The 25985-nt window shown below is 44.9% G+C and overlaps 1 protein-coding gene across 2 annotated transcripts in view; it reads right to left on the reverse strand.

Annotated features, from left to right (window-relative positions):
- The window catches only part of GLMN (glomulin, FKBP associated protein), a gene marked incomplete at its 5' end in the record, with an annotated part of 1643959 nt that overhangs the window by 1295818 nt on the left and 322156 nt on the right, over positions 1-25985 (reverse strand). For both annotated transcript variants that reach the window (XM_044085667.1, XM_044085669.1), the window contains 1 exon segment: positions 9128-9321. In XM_044085667.1, the coding sequence (XP_043941602.1) occupies positions 9128-9321 (194 nt within the window).

Here is a 25985-nt window from a genome sequence, read left to right on the forward strand (position 1 = left end):
TCTGGCTTGGCTGGAGCAAGAGGAAGAGAATCAGGGGTAACACTGGAGTCAAAATATAAATTATCCAAAACATCAAGCACAGGAGGAATAGCTAAGGGCCTGTGCTGGGGCTTATTAAGGAAAGTTCAAAGGCGCTTTATGGAATCAGAATATTCCTGGCCTTGCCACTTGAAATGTTCCCTCATGGTATGCAGAACTTCCCCAAAAGAAATATCCTCAGGAGGGGAGGCCGAGGGGATGGAATCCTCTGCATCCGAGTCCTCATAGGTCTGGAAGAGCTCTTCCTGGCCATCGGAGTGGGCAGAGTCCTCAGAATCTTCATCTGAAGGGATAGGGTCAGAGGGTTCAACCCGGGGCCTCTTATCAGAAGGAGGCTGGGATCCTCTCTCAGGATGGGCCTGTGAACCTCTAATCATAGAAATTAAGTCTGCGGCCATAGTCATGATTTGTGTCTCTGGAGTAGGCTGAGGTAAGGCTTTAGCAGTAAGGTGCTTGGTCTTGCTGGCTGCCTTAGCCCGAGTGTAGGCCTTAATAGACATGGCCATAGGAGGCCTGGCAGCTCCACGTGCAGGAGTGACCTTATCTACAGCAATGGTCTCGGGCATTTCCTCGGTTTCAGTATCCGGAGGAAAATCTATAACTGGCGTCGGAGTGGTATCCGGTATCGGAGTCGTCGGTAATGCGGTGTCTTCGATTCGGAGCGGTGGAATAACTGTCTCAGGAGGAACCGGAGCACTTGCGGTAGGTTTTGGCGTGGAGTCGGTGGTAGACGCGGGCCGAGGATGTCGGTCCCGGTCTTTTCGTTTCTTGGGAGTTTGCGATGTCGGAAGTTCCGACGGCATTGTATAAGCAAATTTCTCGCCGAAAAAATCTTCAGCGAACTCCACCCGGCGCCTAAGAGTGCGCTTATTGAAGCGAGCACAGGCGACACAGGCCGAGACGTCGTGGTCTGGGCCAAGGCAAGGAAGACAGTAAGAGTGGAAATCCTTATGAGGTATTTGTTTACCACAAGAAAGACAGTTGTTAACTTTTTCAGTAATTTCTGACATCGGCTGAGGCAAGAAAAGGTCCCCAACGGGGTACTTAGCTTTTTTGATGACTTCGGAATCGAAGAATACAGGAGCTGACCAACCGGCACTTGCGAACTGCTTCTGCTTCGGGCACCGCGCGGCAAGAAAGACTGAAGAAAATGGTGTCGGCTGATGCTTATGTACTCCAGCCGCTCTGACGTCGGAGAGAAATGCGACATCAGCCGACGTCGGACTCAGACTTTGGAATCTGGACGACCAAGGGCTGCCTGAGGCAGGACAACCCATATGTTATGACTGCAGTTGCATTCTTGAAGGACATCTCTTCCAATCAGCAAATAATTGTTAGTACCAAATGCAAAAAACAGAGTGGTCAAGGCTCAACTTTCGAGAAAACGTCAGTCACGAAAGTTGTACTATAATAAGACCAGTAAACCCCTTAGATCCTTACTACAAGGAGCAGTTGTGAGAATACAAACATCAAAAGGATATGACTGAGTGAGAATTGTGAAGAACATTTGTGAGGAACCAAGATCTTACATCAAACAATCTGAAGGAATGGATTTCAGAAGGAATTGCAGACACGTATTACCTGTCCTGAACCAGTGATACAGCAGATTGCCTGTGCAGATGACTAATTCCCAGAGTGACTCAACTGTTCTAATTCAAAAAGTCAGTGTTCTTTCTTCAAACAATTCTGATGAGAACCCTAATGTTCCAGTTTTGAAAGAATCCCCAGAGATTGTCCCTGTTGCTAAACTTGGTCAAAATTTCTATGTTACTAGGTTGGGTAGAATTTCCAAACTGAATCCTAAATATGCAGTGACTTGGACTTGAAGACAGCTTTGTTTAGTTGAAATGTTGAAATAATGTCTAGGTCTTAAATATGTCTTTGCTCTCATATTTGCAATGCCAAACAAAATTAAACAGGGAAGATGTAGCTCGGTGTGTATATTGAACCCAGTCAGTCACTGTAGCTAGACAGCACTTGCATATAAGTTACTGAGCACATGTGAGATCAGTACCACTTTGTGTAGTCAGTCAATGTGAATGCAAACTTGAAGGAGATGCACAAGTGAGTGTGTTAAAAGTAATGAATCGGTCAGTAAGCATATGAATTTCGAAGTATATGTACAAATTACAGCTCCTGATATGTGTTTGTATAATCAATGACTTAAACAAATTCCATGCCTCAGTGTCTCACCTGAATACACGAGGCATGTGACAGTCCCTAACTCAGGCAAATAAATGAGGTTTATTAAGCAATTTTTCTACCCCTAGTTACTAACAGGGATGCTAAGTCCTTAACCTTCCATGGCACAGATCAGGCCCTGTAAGAAAGAAGGATCAAGCCGTGACTCTGACCAAGAGGAAACTGGTAAGGGGAAGATGGGGCTGAGTGACCAATACCAATTTATGCATCCTTAGGGAAGGGGCAGCTTTGTTAACCACATTGTTAACACCTGTAGGAGTGCAGGTGTTATCACTCCCAGAATGAGTTTAGTGAGCCTATGTTGCAGCAGCATGCCCCTTACCAGAAGAATGGCATGTGTGGCAGCACACAAGCTCCTTCTGCAAACGGCAACTGTACAGCACAGAACCTGCCACAGGGAAGGGCTAGCCAAAGGCAAACCTGATCCCTCAAGTTCAGATGTTGGCACCCACTTCTGATTCATCTAGCTGTCATACTGGACGAGTGAATGGACCACAGGGCTCATCTCCTGGGATTGATGGATCAACTGAGTGGCCAGGAGGAAAGGGCTATATGGTTAGTGGGGATGGGAACAAATAAAAAGTTTTATGGCCCAGCGGGATGATACCCCAGAAACTCACTCTGTAATGAACTTATGAAAAGCTTTCAGCAGCTCTTGGCAGACAGAAGGTCTTTGCAAAGAAAAATCTGAATACATGTAATTATTTTTTTCATCAAATAAACTGACTCACAGCTGTATACCAGAGGCCATAAGGCCTACACTCATAGCATCTTGGTCTGAAATGATTGCAAAATGGCTCAACCTGTCATCATCTGTTGTGTGCCTTGAGTATATGATGGTATGCAAAGCCCCCCTCATGTTTGCATTACTCAGTTTTAAGACTAAACCTAGTACAAATATGAAAAGATACAATGCCATGTGCAGTCATCCCTGGACTTGCCAGGGTCTGATCACAGTGATCAGCCACTGATGCAAAAATGCAAAGAGTTTGAAACATATAAGATAGCTCTCGGTCAAGACAGTAACATGCTGAGGAGTGCAAACCAGTCTCCATATCTCCAGCAACAGTTTGTTGCTCATACTGCATGATCAGCAGGAATTCTAAGACAAGCTAAAGATCTAATCCCTCCAATGTGTCCTGGGTCTGCCCCAAAGCCACCTCCCAGCAGGCTGCTACTAGTGCACCTAGTACCCAATAGGTATCCTCCTTAGATGCCTAAACCACCTTAACCATAGGTTCATAGGTAGGTACTAGGCTATCGGCCCTGGAGCCTATATAAGCCTAGCCAAAAAGGTTCCCTGGCTTTCGCCACCCAAAAATTATTTTCCTGTGCCCCTGTCAAGCAGTGCCGCAGAAGTGATCCCCAGGGTAAATTTTCTGTTTCCCATTCAGTCGTCAAGGTTGTGTTATCAGTGTTTCTTTGCCTGATTGAGCAACCATGGCTGTACATCATCATCCTCATGGACTGGCAAGCACATCATTGTCACTGACAGCCTATCTACCCTGCAAATGATGATCATTTCTGCTACTTTTACTGACAATGTCATCCTTTCAGTTGCTGCTCAAAGACCACAATTGTAGATGAGGAAAGGAGCAAAGCTTTAACAACAAACTGACAGAAATGGCAGCTCTAACTTCACCCACCACAGTTCAGTACAACTTCTACAGTACTTTCTCTGTTGAACCCAACCTCTGCTCACTCCCAGTCCACTCTGATTTCACTCATAAGTATGACCCAAGCTACTGAAACTCCTGCACATAAGGTGGATGTATTAACGCCACCTGTAAAGAGCAATCTACACTTTACTGGCAGATTACCACAACACCTGATCAAAAACGTTTTACATTCAACAAAGAAACTCTCCTATGTATAACATTACATGAGGCCAACATGACATTTCATCCTAGGCAAAAAAAAACAAAAAAGATGCAACTCTCAAGTTCACAAACTGAATATTCACCGAACCATGACTGCCTGTCAATGAAAATCAGGAAAATAATGAGAAACAAAGTATACTCTTGCTGGAATCCAGTGCCTACCCTGAATGTTTTCAACTTAAAGAAAGCAGACAAAACTCTTACTTTATAAACACAACAGCAGAGTTGTCACAGCACCTTCCACATGACATTTTAGCAAATATATACACTTACAAATAGCAATTAGCCTCCTTCAGGTCTGCAACACATGTAGATGGAACTGAAAAACTTCCAGGACCTCATTCAATATATCCACAAGAGCAAAGGATTTGACCATTGCAAATTCCAAAAATCTGCAGGATGTACCTCTTATAAATAATGTTTCCTATGTTCAGCCTCCCAAAGATAAGTCTTCCAAGAAACTGCCTGCACTAGCCAACTTGGACACTCCTTATATACCAAATAGATCCCTATGATCACAAGACAAAAATCTCTTAGCTATCTCAAAACCCACAGAAAAAAACAGGTCACTCTCTGTATTCATATTCTGTCTCTAAACTATGGAATTTACTACCTCTTGCTACCAGGTCTATGCCTGGCCTAACCCGCTTTAAAGTCTCTTTAAAAATCATCTCAAAACATACATGGCTCTCCTCCTGTATAAATCTAGCTTAATACTCAGCTCTTCCTCTTCTTCCACACTAGCTTCATTTTCTTCTTCTTCTTCTTCTTCTGTCGCATCTCACTCCTTCACAGTGTACAAGATCTTAATGTCTCTCGTAACTCCTCCTCTGTTTCTATACCATATTGTTAAGCTATTGCTCAGGCCTGCTGTGATGCTAAGGAATCTTCCATGCGGCTAGATTGAGTGTCTTCAGCTGACTGTGAAGAGTTTTGAAGCTGTGCTGAGTCAGAAGAAGAGACATTAGAGGCAGGGTCCATGGTGGGGAATGCGTCAGGCTCCTCAGGAGTGGGTACCAGTGTTGCCTTGGCCAGTCCGGAGCAATGAGGATCATCTTTGGTCTGTCTGCTCTGGTCTTCAATAGGACTTTGGGCAGCAGAGGAAGAGGTGGGAAGGCATAAACTGTCATTGATGTCCAACTGAAAGAGAGAGCGTCCATTCTCCAGGCCTTTGGATGGAAGATCCTTGTGCAGAATTTTGTCAATTGATGATTTTTGTGTGAGGCAAAGAGATCTATGTCTGGCCTTCCCCATTCTTGGATTATTTCTGTAAAAACTTTTGGATGCAACTTCCATTCGTGTGGATCTGTCATATTCCTGCTTAGGTTGTCTGCCAGCGTGTTTTCCTTGCCTGGCAAGTACTGTGCTTGTAGTTCCATTTGTAAGTCCATGGCCATGTTCCAAAGTGACATGGCCAGTCTGCATAGGGAATAAGAATGTGTTCCTCCCTGCTTGTTTATGTACCACATAACTGTGGTGTTGTCTGTTCTTATCAATAGCTGACCTGGTTGTAGAAGGTCCTTGAAGGCTGTAATAGCATTTATCACTGCTAGCATTTCTTTTTGATTGATGTGAAGGTGCTTTTCTTTTTGGGTCCATTTGCCCTGAATGCACCGGTCTGTCATTTGCGCCCCCCAGGCGTAGTCCGAGGCGTCTGTTGTGATGACTTGATTTGCTTGAGGCTTGCTGAATGGAAGACCTGTGTTTGTTTGGCATGCTTGAGCCCACCACAGAAATTCCTTTTGAAGACATGGAATTAGTGGTATTATTGTTTCCAAACTGTGGCTGTGTTGAGACCACATGTTTTTTAGGTACCATTGTAGTTTTCTCATATGCAGCTTTGCACATGGGATTAGTAAGATGCAAGATGCCATGAATCCCAGAACATGCAGGATTTTCCTTGCAGTCAGCCTGGTGCAATTTGCCAGTGTTCTGAAATAATGAATTAGTTGCCCCTGCTTCTCTGGCGTGAGGTAGGCCATCTGGGTGTGTGTGTCCAAATTGGCACCCAGGAAAATTATCTTCCGAGAGGGTATTAGTCTTGATTTCTCTTTGTTGACTGTGTAGAGAGTTTAATAACATTATTACATAAGCCAGATGTTTCAGAAGAATGTGCTTGCTGTCCGCTTGGATCAGGCAGTCATCCAAATAAGGGTATATCTGTATCCCTTGAAGTCTGCAGTAGGCAATTACTGATGCCAGGCATTTCGTGAATACTCTGGGCACAGTAGATAAACCAAAGGGCAATGCAGAGAATTCATAATGTATTGAACCTGCAAGAAATCTGAGGTATCTTCTGCAATTTTGTCTGATTGGGACATGCAGGTATGCCTCCTTGAGGTCCAATGTTACCAGCCAAGACTCCTTGCCCAGCATGGGAAGAAGTTGCTGCAGAGTGAGCATCTTGAATTTTGGTACGAGTAAGAATGTGTTTAGGATGGAAAGATCCAAAATAGGTCTCCAATCTTTGCCCTTCCTTGGCACCAGAAATAGCCTGGAATAAAAACCTTGACCTTGTTCGTGTGTAGGTACCTCTTGAATAGCTTTTATGTTTATAAGATCTGAAATTTGCTTTTGTGCCTCTGCCCTTTGACTGTGTGGCAGGTTTGGCATGCCATTCATTTTTGGAAGGGTATGAAAATGGAATTTGTAGCCTCTGTTTATAATGTTCAGGATCCATTTGTCCTTTGTGACAATATGCCAATTTTTTGAGAATAGTGCCAGCTTTCCTCCTAAGGGTGCTGCCATTTGAGACCTGGTTGGCATGCAAAGGGGAAAGTCATTGGTTTTGCTTTCTGAAAGTTTGCGAGTTGTCCTCACCACCTCTTTGTGTAGGAGCTTGCCATTGTCTGCCTCTGTACGAGCCTTGTGTTTGTCCTCTGCCCCTCGGGCGCCTGTATCTGCCTCTTTGGGGTCTGTCTGTGGCAGGAAAGGACCAGTTTTTGGAAGGCCAATTTCTACTAAAATGTGGGGGTTGAACCTGTAGAAATTCTTTCACAGTTTGCATTGATTTAGCCTTTTCCTCCATCTTCCGTAATACTTCCTCAGCATTTGCCCCAAATAGTACATCCTTTTGAAGAGGAGCGTCTAGTAATTTAGCTTTGACATGATCAGGCAAGGCTTGTTCCTTGAGCCAGGCATGCCTACGTATGACTGAGCCTGTAACAGCAGCTCTACATGAGGCCTCTAGAGCATCAAAACCACATTGTAAGGTATGTTTACCCACTTGTTCTGCACTATGCATCAAATCCTGCAACTCCTTCATGTCTGGTTGTTCAGGTTGTGACATTTTACTTTTCAATTGAGATAACAGAAACTGTTGGTATTTTAGCATATGAAACTGACAGTTTAAGGCCCTCATGGATAAGGTAGCTGAGGTATATACCTTTTTTCCCCACCTTTCTAAGGATCTGGAATCTCTCTCGGAAGGCAATGGGTTTTTGGCAATGGAGGCCTTAACTCCCTTGGGCCCCTGCGAGATGGTTTCTAGGTAAGCAGCATGGCTTTTGTATAGAAATTGGTGTGAGTCAGGAACCCTGTAGTACCTGTCAGGCTTAACTGGAGCTGGAGGGAGAGAGTCCGGGTTAAGGCAGGCCTCCGAGTAAACATCATCTAGGATGTCCAGGACAGGAGGTATAGCCAGAGGCCTGAGCTGGGGTAACAAAAGAAATTCCCTGAGCCTTTTCTTGGAATCTGAATAATCCTGGCCTTCCCAGTGGAAGTGTTCCCTTAAGGTATGCAGAGTTTCACCAAATGAGTAATCCTCGGGGGGGGGGGGGGAACAGAAGGAATAGATTCATCTGCATCAGAGTCTTCAAAAGGAGAGTAAGACTGTTCCTGATAATTACAGTGCTCTGAAATAATGGAGCCCTGATCAGAGGAGGGGGAATCTTCCTCCACTCTGGGTCTTTTGTCCGGAGGTGGCTGAGAACCTCTGATTAGAGTAATTAAATCCTCAGCCATTTTAAGCATCTGTTTCTTAGGCATGGGGCCTGAAGATGGGCCCTGTGTAGCTGGTCTCTTAGGGTGCATGGTAGCTTTAGACTTGGTGAAAGCCTTGATGGAGAAAGAAGAGGAAGGTCTGAAGACACCTTGAGTGGAGGTGGACCTGTCCACATTCTGTGTTTCAATGCCAAGCGTGGCTTCGGTATCTGTAGTCAGGGTGTGGGCTGAGGAGCCTGCGACCTCGGGTACAGGAGACACCGCCAAAGATGTGTCGTCGGTAATCAGGGGCTGCGTAGGCGCCTCGCTGAGAACCGGACCACGTGTAGTCGGCTTTGGAGTGGTGTCGGTAGAGGCCGCGGACCTCGAGTGTCGGTCCTTGTCTTTGCGTTTTAGACAAAACCGGAGTCGGAGTATCCGACGACATAGTATAGTTAAATGCTTTCCCAAAATAATGCTGGGCGAACTCCGCCCGACGCCTAATAGTGCGTTTGTGGAATGTAGCACAAAAGCAACAGACCGAGACGTCGTGGTCTGGGCCTAAACAAGGTATACAGAGGGAATGGAAATCCTTATGCGGTATTTGCTTCCCACAAGAAATACAATTATTAACTTTGTCTGACATCGGTCTAAGGCAAGAAAAAGTTTCCCCAACGGGGTACTTAGCTTTTAAGAAGACTTCGGTTCCAAATTTTTTTGTAATCTCAGGAGCTGGCCGACCGGCACTTGCTTACTGCTTCTGCTTCGGGCACCACGCGGCAAAAAAGACTGAAGAAAATGGCGTTGGCTGGTTCTTTTATACCCTTGTCGCACTGACATCAGGGAAGAAGTGACGACAACCGACGCCGGACCTAGACTTTGGAATTCGGCCGACCGAGGACCTGCCTGACGGCAGGAGAACCCATCTGTTATAACTGCAGCTGTATGCACGATAAACATCTATTCTGATATCCCTTTTTAAGTGTTATGTCAAGTCTGTGGCTAGCTTTGAATACTACTTAAGTAGAAGCCAAACACTCCTTGAACAGTATCAGTAGTGAATGACATAACATCGCAACTCTTACCTAAAGACAGACGGGAAATGATCAGCCCCAGTTTGTTGAACAAATACAAAGTATGCCAAACAAGCTAAAGAATCTGCAGAGAATACAGCATCTTCCTTTTGAATTTTCTCAGAATTTTCTTTTCTGGCCCATTGATGGCATCCATGGCTTATTAGTAGCTTTGATAAACATTCTCCAAGATGCAGTATAATGACCTGATCAAACAAACAGAAGTTGACCATTAGGCAAAGTACAAATGTAAGAAGTACGTGTTTTGCTGACATTGCTTTATTTTGCACAATAGCATACAGTGCCCACAGCTTTATAAAACATTTCTCTCATCATTCCAAATATTATCGTCCTTTTTAATAACATTCTTTGTAGAGTAGCATTTTTTCTATTCTTACATCCTCAAAGTTTTCACTGAACTTTACCCTCAGTGCCATCAGTGCAGGACTAGCTTAACTATGTGTTCACAGACTAACAGAAGTGGAACAGCACATGTGCAAGGATGTATTCATTAAAGTATATAGATGCATCTCAAGTTATTCTTATGGTGATGTTGAAACACATAGTAAATTCATTTGGCTGTGGCTTAGTAATAAAGTTTACAAAACTTTTTTACTAAGAAATAGCCTAAATACATAAGGAATGCTGGGTGGTAAAATGCACTGTAGAGCTTAGACCACTATGTTGAAATACATATGTGAATGTCAGTAAAACAGTTTAATGGTAGATTTTTAATAGCCTTTTCATCATTTCGGTTACCTACAACTGAATATGTGAAAATCCTGTCAGGCAATCAATGAGTAGAATTACAGAGCAACGATAAGGACCTCTCTCTCTAACTTAGTGCATTACTTGCAGCAGCCACTATGGGGAAAATGTATATATGCAGACAAACGCTGGCAGCATTAAACAGTCCATCAGTTTTCAGAATCTTGTCCTGTGCCAAGAATGTCATAGAAAAAAAATGAGGTACAGAAACCATAAAATCTTGAACATTCCCACAGGAAATGTCCAGATGCCGATTCCCCTATGAATAAATAATACATAATCATTTTCAAAAACACTATTTAATTAAAACTGACTCAGCACATTTCTTTACAAAAATCAAAATAATAATTTCTGCAGGAGTAGGCAAGCTATCCTGTAATCCCACACCAGCACTCTCACAACTCCAAACACAGTAACACAAAAGTTGTGAAAGGAAAAACTCGCATTGAAATGCACAACAGTCTGGCACAAATAGCAGTCATGCTATGCCTAAAAGTCTAGCCTTCAATCTATGATAAAAGGGAGATTTCAACTAATTGTATCTGGGCAGCAAGAATGCAATAAAAAGATCCACAATCAGATGTCTACCTTTCTATTGCAAGTCTTGTGACTGACAAGTCATATCACTAATGCTTACATATCAAATTAACACTCTTGTCAAATAGTTATACTAGTTGATTACATATATATATATATATATATATATATATATATATATATATATATATATATATATATATCTGTCTAGAGTGTGTGGACACATTCTGGATTACTGTGGTGAATCTGACTTTTCTCTCTTCTACAGTAAATGATCGTTACTATACAAAAGAGTTTCTGGGTCTACCAAAATGGTGTGTGTGTGTCTATTTTGGTGAGTGTTTGAACTGCACGAATGGGAGCGGGATGTCAGGCAGATACTAGGCAGGTGTAGAGTGAATGGCTAACAGTACAATATTGTGCTTGTTCTGTATACTGGAACAAGTGACTGAAAAGTGGTATGTTGTACGTGTCTGTGTACTTGTATGTGCACTCATGCATGTGACTAGGTAGGAGATGCAGTGCATGTTAAAAAAACATGTTAAGAGTATATGCAGTGTATGTTAGATGTGCACTGTATGAAATGTGGGAAAGTACAAATTTGCACAGTGTGAAAGATGAGAAAAGTTAAATAATGTACAAGATGAAATGAGTACATGTGCGACTTTGTATCGAGAAAATCTTACTTCAAGGTAAATACAATATTGGAGTTGATTATATAATTCTGGAGGGAGGTGAATGCTTGCCCTCAGGGGAGCAGCACATCATACAAATGTGTTTAGTGTGTATTTTTGTGTGCTAAATTGCATAGATGTTGAATGATATGTGGGGTGACTTTATGTAAGTTGGCAAGTATGTGCATTCGTTTGTGTTTAGTGGGTTATGTCTATTAGCAGGACAATTGACAGTTGAGCTGTCACTGCTTTTTTTTCCAAAACAAGTTGTTGGTTGTCTAACTTACTCCTGACACAACAGACCTAATACCCTCTTATCACCAACATGACCCCCCTCAAAACCACCTTGCAAGAGAAGTTTCATTTTTGTTCAAATAAAAGCAAGTGTATCAGTGATGCTAAGGGGTACACCCTCCCCCTTGCAGAGGCAGTGGTGGTTAAAACATGTCTATTTTGGACGGAAGGTGACTTTACTAGGCAACATCCAAAGCAACTTAACTGCATAAAACCTAGTCTCAAAATAAACAAATGACCCACATAGTCTGCAAAAACATACAGATGTGTAAAAATGTATCACAAATGTAGATGTTTGAGTATACTGACTGTTGTAGTACTCCTCTGGGATTCTTGCATGCAAAAGCCCAACAGCTAGCACAAATTCCAGACCTCTCACTTTCTTCCACCAGGTCCTGCAGATCACCCCCTCTCCTACTAGCATCAAGGCATCACTGATACAAAAAGACGTTGGTTGGTGCCATCTTTAGATTTTTCTTGCTCTTGGCAGTTTCAGGAAAAGATCCTGCAGCTGATCTAAGGATGATCCATCTGTAGAGATGGAAAACAGTCAGAGGCAGCTCCCCACCCCCAACAAGCTTTCACCAACAGGAATAGCTAACCTCTTGGAGGAAAAACAGATGAAGAGTGGGAGAGAAGTATGAACTGGGAATCCACCCTAACCCAAAGGAAAACAGGAGAATAAGAAGTGAGGAAACTGTTGCTGCAACAGTGGTTCTATTCAAACATCTACATTTATGGTTAAGTTCATGCACAACTAAACTAAGGTTTTTGTAATTCACTGCTGCAGAACTTAGTCTTGGGAAGATTCCCAGAGCTTATGGGCAAGAGGGTGGCAAAACTATAGACAGGATAGGGGATGTAAAGTCCTGGCAAAACTTGCCATGGCTTTGGAGATGCTGCCCAAGCAGTACTGTTCTGTAAAAGTATGAAAAGCTGACTAGATAGCTGCTTCCAGAATGATTTGTGTTGTTATAACTTCAGGTAAGGCTGTGGTGGTAGCCATGACCCTGGAAGAAAGTACAGTTGTGTACATTTACCATAAATGTAGATCTTTGAGTGTATTCACTGTTGCAGTCATCATACTTGGGTTATCTGTCTGCAGGTAGCCCTCAGTCAGCCCGAATACGAGAGACTTAGTATTTCTGCATCGGTTGCTGTTGCTTCAGGACTGAAATCAGGTCATCAGGGGTATAAAAACATTTTATCAGTTTTTCTTGCTTCAAATGTCAGGAGCCCCCCAAATAGGGAGCTAAGTTATGGTGGGGAAAAACACCACCAGTAAAAAGTAAATACCAATAGCCCTGTAAGGGGTGAGTAATAGACATAGAGAGGAGAGAGAGAGACCAGGGGGCTGGAGGGTGGGAAACCAGGACTTCAACAGTGAATACACTCAAACATCTACATTTATGGTAAGTGTACAGAACTGTGCTATGTTCTTCGTGTTTCACTGTTGCAGTCATCACACACGGGTTGATTCCCAAAGCTGAAGAAAGGGTGGAGGCAGTCAAGAAGAGTTGGGGCTGGCTAGTATGCCCTGCAGGACTGTTGTTGCAAAACCCACCCTGGATTTGGAAAAGTTAGGCAGGTGGTAATGCTTGGTGAAGGTGTGTACAGAACTCCAGGTAGCAGCTTCCAGAATGTCCCTGGCAGGGACTTCCCTGAGGAATGCTGTAGAGGTAGAAGTTGCCCTAGTGGAATGCGTTCTGACCCCATGAGGGGTTGGTTTCCGATGGTGTTTGTAGCAGAAATGGATGCAATGTGATATCCATTTGGAAACTGCTTGTTTTGAAATGGCTTTGCCCTCTGCCCCTGGTGCAAAACTGACAAGCAACTGGTCAGATTTCCTGAGGGGCCTAGTCCTACCAAAGTAAAATCTGAGCTGTTTGTACACGTCCAAGGAGTGCAGGATCCTTTTCCCTTTATTTTGAGGATTAGGAAAGAAGTTTGGCAAAAGGATAGATCGGTTGAGAGCCACACTGGAACACCACTTTAGGTATAAAGGAAGGGTTAGTCCTGTGGGAGACCCTGTCAGCATGGAAAATAATGAAGGGTTCCACAGCCATAAGTGCTTGCAGCTCAGACACTCTTCTAGCCGAAGTGATGGCCAGAAGCAAGGCTGTTTTTCAAGAGAGGAATTTTAACTCTGCTGATGCTGCAGGCTCAAAGGGGGGTAGCATGAGCTTTTACAGTACCAAAGGTAAGGTAAGGTCCCAAGCAGGGGTGGGTGCTCTCCTTGGCGGCCTTAAGTTGTTTGCCCCTCTCAGGAAAGTACAGTTGTGTACACTTACCATAAATGTAGATGGTTGAGTGTATTCTTTGTTGCAGTCATTACACTTGGGTTATCTGCCTGCAGGTAGCCCTCAATCGGCCCAAATACCAGAGTCTTGGGATTTCTGCGTTGGATGCTGTCGCCTCTGCTATGACATCAGGTCATCAGGGGGTATAAAACATGCAGCCAACGCCATTACATGAGTTTTTCTTGCCCCAGATGTCAGGAGCCACCAAAATAGGAAGCTATGACATGGCGTGGAACACCTTCAGTAAAAAATAAATACCCCTGCCATAAAAGATGTCCATAAAGAGGATAGGTAGAAAGGATAGAGAAAGCCAGGGGGCTGGAAGGAGGGAAACCAGGACTGCAACAGTGAATACACTCGAACATCTACATTTATGGTAAGTGTACACAACTGCACTATGTTCTTCGTGTTTCACTGTTGCAGTCATCATACTTGGGTTGATTCCCAAAGCTGAGGAAGGGTGGAAACAGTCATGAAGTGTTAGGGCTGGCCAGCAGGCCTTGTAAGACTCCTGTAGCAAATCCAGCTCTGGATTTAGAAAAAGACAGGTAAGTGGTAATGCTTGGTGAAGGTGTGTACAGAAAGTACAGTTTTGTACCTACCACAAATGTAGATGTCCGATAGGTATGCATCTGCAGTCCTTACATATGGGTTGTTTTGCCTCAGGCAGCCCTTCGGTCGGCCAGATTCCAAAGTCTGGGTCCGGCGTCGGCTGACGTCGCCCCTTCCCTGACGTCAGAGCACCTGGGGTATAAAAGTGTCAGCCGACGCCATCTTCCTCAGTTTTTCTTGCCCCAGATGCCAGCTGCCCTCTAAGGAAGGCTAAATTTGGTAGAAATACAAAATATTGCAAACATGCACAGTAATATAAAACAAATACACCATAAGAGATAACCCCAGCTAGCTATAAGAGGGATAAGTACCCAAGAAGTACCACAGAGGGGAAGGAGGGAGGGTAAACCTGACTGCAGATGCATACCTATCAGACATCTACATTTATGGTAGGTACAACACTGTACTATGTCCTTCAAGGATGCATCTGCAGTCCTTACATATGGGTAGAATACCATAGCCAAGCTGGGGGGTGGTAGGCTCTAAGAAAAAGATGGTGTAGCTAAAATGCCCTGCAGGACTGCCATAGCAAAGCCTGCTCTGGATCTGGAATATAAGGGTAAATTGTAATGCTTGGAAAATGTATGCACAGAGCTCCATGTAGCAGCTTCTAAAATGTCCTTGGTAGCCACCCCTCTTAAGAAGGCTGTGGAGGTGGCTGTAGCTCTGGTGGAATGAGGTCTGATGTTAGCTGGCACAGCTTTTCCATGATAAGAGTAGCAGAATCAAATGCAATTTCCTATCCATTTTGAAATTGTCTGTTTGGAAATTGCTTTTCCTTGAATGCCTGCAGCATATGCTACCAACAGCTGGTCAGTTTTTCTGAAAGTCTTAGTTCTGTCCAAGTAGTAGCGTAACTGTCTGTGAATGTCCAGGGTATGCAGAAGTTTCTCTCCCTTGTTTTGTGGGTTTGGAAAGAAGGTAGGCAGGTGAATAGCTTGGTTCAATGAGACCCTGGATACCACCTTTGGCATGAATGAAGGATTGGTTCAAAAGGAGACTCTGTCCTGATGAAAAATAAGAAATGGTTGTACTGCTATAAGTGCCTGCAATTCAGATACTCTTCTTGCTAAGGTTATGGCCAGAAGGAAGGCAGTCTTCCAAGACAGGAACTGTAACTCTGAAGATGCTGCTGGTTCAAAGGGAGGTAAAGTAAACTTTTCCAACATGAAGTTAAGGTCCCATGTAGGCACTGGTGGTTTTCTTGGAGGATTGATGTTTTTAATTCCTCTTAGAAACTGCCTTAGGAGAGGATGAGAGAAGACAGGTGGATCAGTATTGTATTCTGCTGAAATTGCTGAAGCATGAATTTTTATGGAAGAATAAGAAAGGCCATTATGGAGCATGTCTGCCAAGTATTCCAGGATATGTGCCATGCTGATCACTGTGGCATCTAGGCCCTTTGCGGTGCTCCAAGTGTTGAATCTTTTCCATTTTGCTGAATATGTCTTTCTCGTGGAAGGTCTGCGAGCTTCCATGATGATATCCTTCACTCTCTTGGATAGCTTTTCCTGGTGAGGAGTCAAGATATTCTCCAGGCTGTCAGCTGCAGGTTTTCAGGCTGGAGTGCAGAGTTTTGTAATTGTGCTGTGTCAGAAGGAGTGCCCATAGTGGTAGAGGCCACAGTTTTGTGTGTGACAGGCTCCGTAACAGTGGGTACCAGTGCTGCCTTGGCCAGTCCGGGGCTATTAGAATCACTTTTGGCTGCTCTGTCTTGATTTTCAGTAAGACCTTGGTCATTAGTGGGAGTGGTGGAAATGCATACACTGTTAGAGTATTCCAACTGAAAGAGAGGGCGTCCACTTTCCATGCTTGTGGGTGGTATGTCCTTGAACAGTATTTCTTCAGCTGATGATTGTGGTGGGAGGCAAAAAGATCTATGTCCGGCCTCCCCCATGATTGTGTTATCTGAAGGAAGATGTCTGGGTGCAGCATCCATTCGTGTGGGTCCATGGTATTTCTGCTTAGGCTGTCCGCCAGTATATTGTCTTTTCCTGGCACAAACTGGGATTGCAGCTCTATATTGAGTTTTAGGGAAAGTTCCCAAAGATTCATCTGCAAAGAGGGTAGGAATGGGTACCTCCTTGCTTGTTTATGTACCACATAACTGTGGTATTGTCTGTCCTTATTAGCAGGTGGCCTTGATGTAGAAAGAGCTTGAAGGCCTCGATGGCATGAATCACTGCCAGCATTTCCTTTTGGTTTATGTGCATGCGCAATTCTTTCTGAGACCATAGACCTTGGATGCATCTGTCCTCCATATGTGCTCCCCATCCATGGTCTGAAGCGTCGGAGGTAATGGTTTGGCTGGTTACTGGTTTGCTGAAAGGCAGGCCCCTGTTTGATTGGCTTGCTTGGGCCCACCACAGGAATTCCTTTTGAAGGCATGGAATGAGTGGTATCAAAGCTTCAAGGCTGTGATTGTGCTGAGACCATAAACTCCTTAGGTACCATTGTAGTTTTCTCATATAGGTTCATAGGTTCATAGATTAGTACTAAGCTAACTGCCCTTGAGAGCCATTTTAAGCCTAGCCAATTATCCCTTGTGAGACTCAAACCCTGCACCTTGTGCTTGCAAGGCAAACACCTTAACCATTAGGCCACCCTCCCAACCCCTGCAGCCTTGCTTGTGGAATCAGAAGAATGCACAATGCCATGTAACCCAGGGCCTGCAGGATTTTCCTTGCAGTCATCTGAGGTTGTTTTGTTAGATTTTTGAAGTAATCCGGTAGTTGTCTTTGTTTTTCTTCTGTGAGAAAAGCCATTTGGGTGGTTGTATCTAGTTCCGCACCCAGAAAAGTTATTCTTTGGGATGGCACAAGTCTTGACTTGTGAATGTTGACTGTGTATCCCAAGGCCTGCAGTAGGCGGATGGCATAATTCAAATGTTTTTTCCAAAGTTTGTTGGCTGTCTGCTTGTATAAGGCAGTCATCCAGATACGGGTATATTTGAATCCCCTGAAGTCTGCAGTGTGCAATTACTGATGCCAGGCATTTCGTGAATACTCTGGGCGCAGTAGATAAGCCAAAGGGCAATGCTGAGAATTGATAATGCTCTGAACCTGCAAGAAATCTGAGGTGTCTTCTGCAACTTTGTCTGATAGGGACATGCAGGTATGCCTCCTTGAGGTCTAGAGTTACCAGCCAAGACCCCTTGCCCAGCATAGGAAGGAGTTGCTGTAGGGTCAGCATTTTGAATTTTGGCACAATGAGATAAGTATTCAGTGCGGACAAATCGAGAATAGGCCTCCATTATTTTTCTTTTCTTGGGACAAGGAATAGTCTGGAATAAAATCCTTGGCCTTGTTCTGCGAGAGGAACCTTTTCTATAGCTTTCATTTGCAATAGGTTGGCAATTTTTTTTAAAGCCTCTGCCCTCTGATTTGGTGGCAGGTTTGGCATTCCCTTTCTTTCTGGTAATGTATGGAAATGGAACCTGTATCCTTTGTCTATTATTTGCAGTGTCCATTTGTCCCTTGTAATACTGTGCCAATTTTTTGAGAATAAAGACAACTTTCCGCCCAAAGGTGCTTCTAACTGAGCCCTGGTTGGCGGGGTCAAGGTGAAGTCATTGAGTCTGTCCTTGTGCAGCAGTTGTTGGATCTGCACTACCTCTCTGGTTAGGAGGCTGCCATTGACGTCCTCTGTAGGAGCCTCTAGCTTTCCCTCTACCTCTGGCACGCCTGTTCTTGCCTCTTTGAAATCTCTCTTCTGGAAAGGACCAATTCTTAGAAGGCCAGTTTCTGCTGAATCTTGGTGGTTGTACCTGGAGGAAATCTTTGACTGTTTGCACAGATTTTGCCTTTTCCTCAAATTTCTTTAAGACCTCTTGAGCAGTGGAGCCAAATAACTTTTGCTTTTCCAGTGGAGCATCCAGAAGCTTAACCTTAACATGATCTGGCAGAGATTGTTCCTTCAGCCAGGCATGTCTACGTATGACTGCACCTGTCATTGCTGACCTACATGAAGCTTCCAATGCATCATAACCACACTGCAAGAAATGGTTGCTAACCTGTTGTGAATTATGTACGAGATCCTGAAGTGACTTACGATCTAGGGGTTCAGGCGAAGACAGTTTTTTCTGCAATTCATCTAACAAATACTCTTGGTACTGTATCATATGAAATTGACAATTTAAAGCCCTCATAGACAGAGTGGAAGAAGTGTACACTTTTTTGCCCCATCTCTCTAAAGCCCTGGACTCCCTTTCAGAGGGGAGTGGATTTTTAGTTGTGGCAGCTGCAACCCCTTTAGGACCCTGGGAAATAGTTTCTGGGTCAGCAGAGTGGGCCTTGTAAAGGAAATGATGCGAGTCCGGGACCCTGCAGTACCGGGTTTAACAGGAGCCGGAGGAAGGGTGTCAGGGGTAGTGCTAGACTCAGAATGCACATCATCAATGACACTTAAAACAGGAGGAATAGCCAAAGGTCTATGCTGAGGTAAATGAAGAAAAGTCCTTAATCTCTTCCTGGAATCTGAGAATTCCTGGCCCTGCCACTGGAAATGCTCTCTCATGGAGTGAAGGGTCTCCCCAAAGGACAGCTCTTCAGGAGGGGAGGCAGAGGGAATAGATTCCTCTGCATCAGAATCCTCGTAGGCCGTGAAGGCCTCCTCCTGGTAGTCTGATAGAGCAGAGCCATCAGAGGACTGAGGTTCAGCAGACTCAACCCTGGGCCTTTTGTCTAGTGGGGGTTGAGAGCCCCTGTCCGGATGAGGCTGAGAGCCCCTAATTAAGGAAATAAGGTCCTCAGCCAAACTTAGTATCTGAGAACCTGTAGTGGATCCCTGAGAAATAGACTTGGGAGGCAGAGTTTTTTGTTGCTTAGCAGCTTTAGCCCTAGTGAAAGCTTTTATGGACATGGATGCAGGGGGCCTGGCTGCCCCACGTGCTGGAGTAGTTTTGTCTACGGGAATGGTGTCGGTAGGTTCCTGAACACCGGTTTCCGAGGGTAATTCTATAACCGACTCAGAAAAGGCCTCCGCCGAGGCTGTTGGTTGAGCGGTTTCTACGGACGGAAGTACCAAGGACTCGGTTTCAGCCGCGACCGAGACACTTGCGGTAGGCCTATGAGCGGTTTCAGCCGAAACCACGGTCCGCGTGTGTCGGTCCTTGTCCTTCCGTTTCTTGGTTAAATGAGAAGTCGGAGTCTCCGACGGCATTTTATAAGAGAAACTAGCCCCAAAAAATTCCTCTGCAAACTCCGACCGACGCCTAAGAGTGCGTCGATTAAAGGAGGCACAGGCAGTACAGGCCGAGACGTCGTGGTCTGGGCCTAGGCAGGGGAGGCAGTAGGAATGGAAATCCTTATGAGGTATTTTTTTTCCACAAGTCAAGCAATTATTAACTTTAAGCATTTGATCTGACATCGGCTGAGACAAGAAAGAGTCCCCAACGGGGTACTTAGCTTTTTGAAGTCTCCGGTAGCTGAAGTTACAGGAGCTGGCCAACCGGCACGTGCGAACTGCTTCTGTTTCGGGAACCACGCGGCAAGAAAGACTGGGGAAGATGGCGTCGGCTGACACTTTTATACCCCAGGCACTCTGACGTCGGGGAAGGGGCGACATCAGCCGACGCCGGACCCAGACTTTGGAATCCGGACGACCGAAGGGCTGCCTGAGGCAGGACAACCCATATGTAAGGACTGCAGATGCATCCTTGAAGGACATCTCCAGGTTGCAGCTTCCAGATGTCCCTGGTAGGGACTCCCCTGAGAAATGCTGTAGAGACTGAAGTAGCTCTAGTGGAATGAGTTCTGATCCCCTGAGGGGTAGGTTTTCCATAGTGCCTGTAGCAGAAATGGATGCAGTGTGCTATCCATTTGGAAATGGTTTGCTTTGAAATGACCTTGCCCTCTGCCCCTATAGCAAAGCTGACTAGCAGCTGGTCAGATTTTCTGAAAGGCTTAGTCCTGTCAAGATAGAACATGAGCTGTCTGTGCACATCCAAGGAGTGCAGAATCCTTTCCCCTTTATTCTGAGGATTAGGGAAAAAGGTTGGCAGATGGATGGATTGGTTTAAAGCCACACTGGATACCACCTTGGGCATAATGTATGGGTTAGTCCTGAGGGAAACCCTCTCAGCATGGAAAATAATGAAGGGCTCCATCGCTGTTAGTGCCTGCAACTCAGACACTCTTCTTGCTGAAGTAATAGCTAGAAGTAAGGCTGTTTTCCAAGAGAGGAATTTTAACTCTGCTGAAGCAGCATGTTAAAAGGGCGAAGTGTGAGCTTCTCCAGTACAAAGTTAAGGTCCCAGGCCAGGGTGGGAGCTCTCCTAGGGGGCCTTAAATTGTTAGCTCCTTTCAGGAACTGTTGATGAGAGGGTGAGAAAAGAGAGGTGGCTCAGTATTATAATGAGCTGAGACGGCAGAGGCATGAATCTTAATGGATGAGAAGGATAGGCCTCTGTGGAGCAGCTCTGCTAGGTAATCAAGGATTTGAGGTAAGGTGGGCACAGCTGTGTCTTCTCCTTGAGACTGACTCCAAGAACAATATCTTTTCCACTTTTCAGCATAGGATTTCCTAGTACTAGGCTTTCTGGCCTCAAGGATGACGTCCAGCACCTGTTTGCTGAGGGATGCTGGTGATGTATTCAGGGGATAAGCCAGACTGCAAGGATTAGGGTTCCTGCTGAGACAGCAGGAAAGGTGTCTGATGTAGGTGCCAGGGTGGCACTGCTGTCAGACTGTGTATGGCCAGTCTGGTGCAATAAGGATTGCTCGTGGCCTGTCCTGTTTTATCTTGAGTAGTACTTTTGAGAGGAGGGGCAGAGGAGGAAAGGCATAAACTGAGAGGTTTTCCCATGTAAAGGATAAGGCATCCACCTTCAAGGCTCTGCTGTGAGGGTTCCTGGTGCAAAATTTGCTCAACTGGTGGTTTTGGGGGGAGGCAAAAAGGTCCACCTCCGGTGTTCCCCACCTCTGGGTTAGAAGTTTGAATGAGTTGGATTCCAGTTTCCACTAGTGAGGGTCCAGTAGATTTCTGCTTACGTCGTCTGCCAGTGAATTTTGCTTACCTGGCAGGAAATGAGCTTGTAGGTGCACTTGGTTGCTCAAGGCTGTGCTCCACAGGGCAATGGCTAACCTGCAGAGTGGGTAAGAATGAGTTCCCCCCTGCTTGTTTATGTACCACATAACTGTGGTGTTGTCTGTCTTTATCAGGAGCTGTCCTGGAAGGAAAAGGTATTTGAACGCTGTCAGAGCATTCTGCTTTGCATTTTGCTTTGACATGATCTGGCAAGACTTGTTCATTCAGCCAAGCATGCCTTCTCAGTAAAGACCCAGTGACAGCAGCCCTGCAAGATGCTTCTAAGGCATAAACCCACACTGCAAAGTATGTTTACTAACTTGGTTTGCAGAATGCATTAACTCTTGTAAATCTTTATTTTTCTGCACAATCTGGAAGTAACGCCATTTTTTGTTTAATTAGTTCAATAATATGTTTCTGGTACTTCAACATGTGAAACTGGCAATTCAAAGCCCTGATGGCAAGAGCTGCAGAGGTATATATCTTCTTACCCAATCTGTCTAAAGCTCTAGAATCCCTGTCTGAAGGGGTAGGGTTTTTGGCTGTAGTGGCCTTAATGCCTTTAGGTCCCTGGGAAATGGTCTCTGGATCCACAGTAGGACTGTTAAAGAATACTTTGTGAGAGTCAGGTACTCTGTAGTACCTGTCAGGTTTTCTAGGAGCTGGTGGTAAAGTGTCAGGAGTAAGACTGGATTCCATGAAGACATCATCTACAATATCCAGGACAGGGGGTATAACTAGAGGCCTGTGCTGAGGCAAATCTAAAAATTCCCCCAGTTTCTTTTTGGACTGAGGATAGTCCTGGCATTCCCAGCGGAAATGCTCTCTTAAAGTATGCAAGGTTTCACCAAAAGAAAAATCCTCTGGAGGGGAGGGGCAGAGGGGAATGGATTCCTCTGCATCTGAATCCTCACAGGTAGATAAGGGTATGTCCTGGTAATCAGAATGGTCACAGTCATCGGACTCCTCTGTAGAATCAGAAGGAAATTCAATTCTTTGTCTTTTAGCAGGGGAAGGCTGGCTTCCCCTAATTAGAGTAATAAGGTCTTCAGCCATTCTAAGCATTTGGTTTTGTGGCATAGGAATTTGAGCATGCACTTTGGATGTCTGTATTCTAGGCATAGTCCGAACTCTGGGCCTGAGAAACTCAGTAGATTTAGTTAAAAATGAAGATGTTAGTTTAATATGAAAATCGGTAGGTCAGAATACACGCACAGAAGCCGGTGCCTGCACAGTGGCTCCAGACCCATCCAAGGTAGAGACATCCAGAGGTTCCATAGTCGAAGAAGCATCTCGCAGCATACCAGACTCCGAATGGGTCTCAGCAGAGGCCTGTGAATCTGTAGAAGTGGGCATCAGAGGCTGCAAAGGCACCTCACTGAGTACCAGCGGACTGGCGACTAGCTTAACGGAAGTGTCGTCGCCAGTTTTCGACCTATGCGGTCTGTCTCTGTCTTTGTACTTTTTTGGAATACTGGTAGTCGGATGGCTTACCGAAGCCATTTCAGAAAACGAAGAACGAGAGTGAAAGAATTTAGCTACAATAATAGCCCAACAACGAATGGTTCGGGCATTAAACAAGGCACAAAACTGACAGCGAGGGACGTTGTGGTCTGGGCCTAAACATGTGATGCAGTACAAATGAAAATCTCTGTGAGGTGTTTGCTTTCTACAAGCAAGACAACTATTAACTTTTTCTGACATCGGTTAGAGCAAGAAAAAAGAATCCCCAATGGGGTACTTAGCTTTAGAAGACTTCAGGTTTGAAACTCGAAAAATGAAAATTTCAGGAAGCGGCCAATCAGCACTTGCGAACTGCTTCTGCTTCGGGCTCCTTCTCAGCAAGAAAGACTGATGTAATGGTGTCGGCTGCATGTTTTATACCCTTGACAACCTGATGTCAATGAAGAGGCGACAGCATCCGACTCAGAAATCTCAAGACTCTGGTATTCGGGCCGACTGAGGGCTACCTGCAGGCAGATAACCCAAGTGTGATGACTGCAACAGTGAAACACAAAGAACATCTGTTTGATGAGAGGGTGAGAGAAGAGAGGTGGCTCAGTGTTGTAATGAGCCGAGATGGGAGAGGCATGGATCTTAATGGAGGAGAAGGATAGGCCTCTGTGGAGTAGATCTGCTAGGTAATCCAGGATTAGATGCAAGGAGGACAGTGCTGTGTCCTGTACTTTTGAATGAATCCAGGAACAATACCTTTTCCACTTATCAGCATAGGATTTTCTTGTACTGGGTCTTATGGCTTCAAGAATGTCATCCAGCACCTGCTTACTTAGGCTGGTCACTGGGGGAGAATTCAAGGAATAAGCCAGGCTACAAGATTCAGGGCTTGCAGTTGCAGATGCAAGATCTGTCCCTCCTGCTGAGTGAGGAGGGTTGGAATCTGGGGTAGGTGCCAGGATGGCACTGATGACAGGCTGCGCAGTAGTGGGTACCAGTGCTGGCGTGGCCAGTCTGAGGCAATCAGGATTGCCCTTGGTCTGTCCTGTCTTATCTTGAGTAATATTGTTATGAGAAGAGGGGGAAATGCATAGATTGAGAGGTTTACCCACTGAAACGATAGGGCATCCACTTTCCAGGCCCTGCTGTGAAGTGTCCTGGTGCAGAATTTGCTGAGCTGGTGATTGTAGGGGGAGGCAAAAAGGTCCACCTCTGAGGTCACTCATTTTTGGGCTAGAAGGCTGAAGCTGTTGGGGTCTAATTGCCACTCGTGTGGGTCTACGAGATTTCTGCTTAAGTCGTCTGCCAGAGAGTTCTGTTTGCCTGGCAGGAATTGAGCTTGCAGATGAAAATGCACGTACAAGGCCGTGTTCCACAGGGCCATGGCTAGCCTGCAGAGTGGGTAAGAGTGGGTTCCTCCCTGCTTGTTGATGTACCACATAAAGTACAGTTTTGTACCTACCATAAATGTAGATGTCCGAACTGGATAGCATCTGCAGTCATAACAAGTGGGTTGTCCTGTCGTCAGGCAGCCCTTCAGTCGGCCGGATTCCAAAGTCCGGGTCCGGCTTCGGCTGATGTCGCACTTCACCCGACGTCATCTCTGTTGGTCCTCGGGTATAAAGGCATCAGCCGATGCCATTTTCCTCAGTGTTTCTTGCCCCAGATGCCAGTAGCCCTCTTGGAGGCTAAAATTTGGATAGATGCCAATGTTTCCAAAAAGATAGAGGTAAACACAAAAATAAGCATGTATGTACATATATACAAACAAATACACCATAAAAGACTCCCCCCCATCAGCTAGCTATTAGGAGGGTAAAATACCCTAGGAGTACCACAGAGGGGAAGGAGGGAGGGTAATCCTGACTGCAGATGCTATCCAGTTCGGACATCTACATTTATGGTAGGTACAAAACTGTACTATGTCCTTCATGGATGCATCTGCAGTCATAACAAGTAGAATACCATAGCCAACTAGGGAGGAGGATAAAACTAGATTATGGTGTGTTTAGGATCCCTTGCAGTACAGCAGTGGCAAACCCTGCTCGGGATCTGGAATATAGAGGTAAGTTATAATGCTTGGCAAATGTATGCACGGAGGTCCAAGTAGCCGCCTCAATAATGTCTTTGGTTGCCACTCCTCGTAAGAAGGCTGTGGTAGTGGCTGTTGCCCTTGTAGAATGAGGTCTTATGTTCTGTGGAATTGGTTTTCCATGGAAGAAGTAACAGAATCGTATGCAATTTCCTATCCATTTGGAGATTGTCTGTTTGGAAATAGCCTTTCCTTCCCATCCTGTTGCATAAACTACAACAAGTTGGTCAGTCTTTCTGCTGTTTTTTGTTCTGTCCAAGTAGTAGCGTAGCTGTCTATGCACATCCAAGGTATGCAGTATTCTTTCCCCTCTGTTTTGTGGGTTGGGAAAGAAGGTAGGTAGGTGGATTGCCTGGTTTAAAGACACTCTGGATACCACCTTAGGCATAAATGTAGGATTAGTCCTCATGGACACTCTATCTTGGTGGAAGATTAGGAAGGGTTGCACTGCCATTAAGGCCTGTAGCTCTGAAACCCTCCTTGCTGAAGTAATTGCCAGTAGGAAAGCAGTTTTCCATGACAGGTGCTGTAGGTCTGCTGTTGCTGCTGGTTCAAAGGGTGATAGTGTCAACTTTTCTAGCACAAAGTTTAAGTCCCAAGCTGGCAAAGGTGGTTTCCTTGGAGGTTTTACATTCTTGATTCCTCTGAGGAACTGCCTGAGCAAAGGGTGCAAAAAACAGGTGGATCAAAGCTGTATTCTGCTGAAATAGCTGATGCATGTATCTTGATGGAGGAGTAGGACAAGCCTGAATGAAGAAGTTCGGCCAGATACTCTAGAATGTTAGGCATATCTATGTTTGACACATCTTTTCCTCTTTCAATACTCCAAATGACAAACCTTTTCCATTTTCCAGCATAGTTCCTTCTTGTTGAAGGTCTGCGTGCTTCCAGAATAATGTCTTTAACTCTTTGTGAAAGTTCTGGGTTGGCTGTTGCTATGTGATGTTCCATGCAGTCAGTTGCAACGTTTTTAGGTTTGGATGTATGATGCTGTAGTTGTTCTGAGTTAGCATCAAAGGCATCAGGGGTATTGGCCACATATTGTTCTGAGACATGCTCCTCAGCAGTGGGTACCAGTGTTGTCTTGGCCAGTTTGGAGCTATCAGGATTAT

The sequence above is a fragment of the Protopterus annectens genome, chromosome 10.part0 (assembly GCF_019279795.1).
Source record: "Protopterus annectens isolate FY-2018-M chromosome 10.part0, PAN1.0, whole genome shotgun sequence".
NCBI classification, from domain to species: domain Eukaryota; kingdom Metazoa; phylum Chordata; order Ceratodontiformes; family Protopteridae; genus Protopterus; species Protopterus annectens.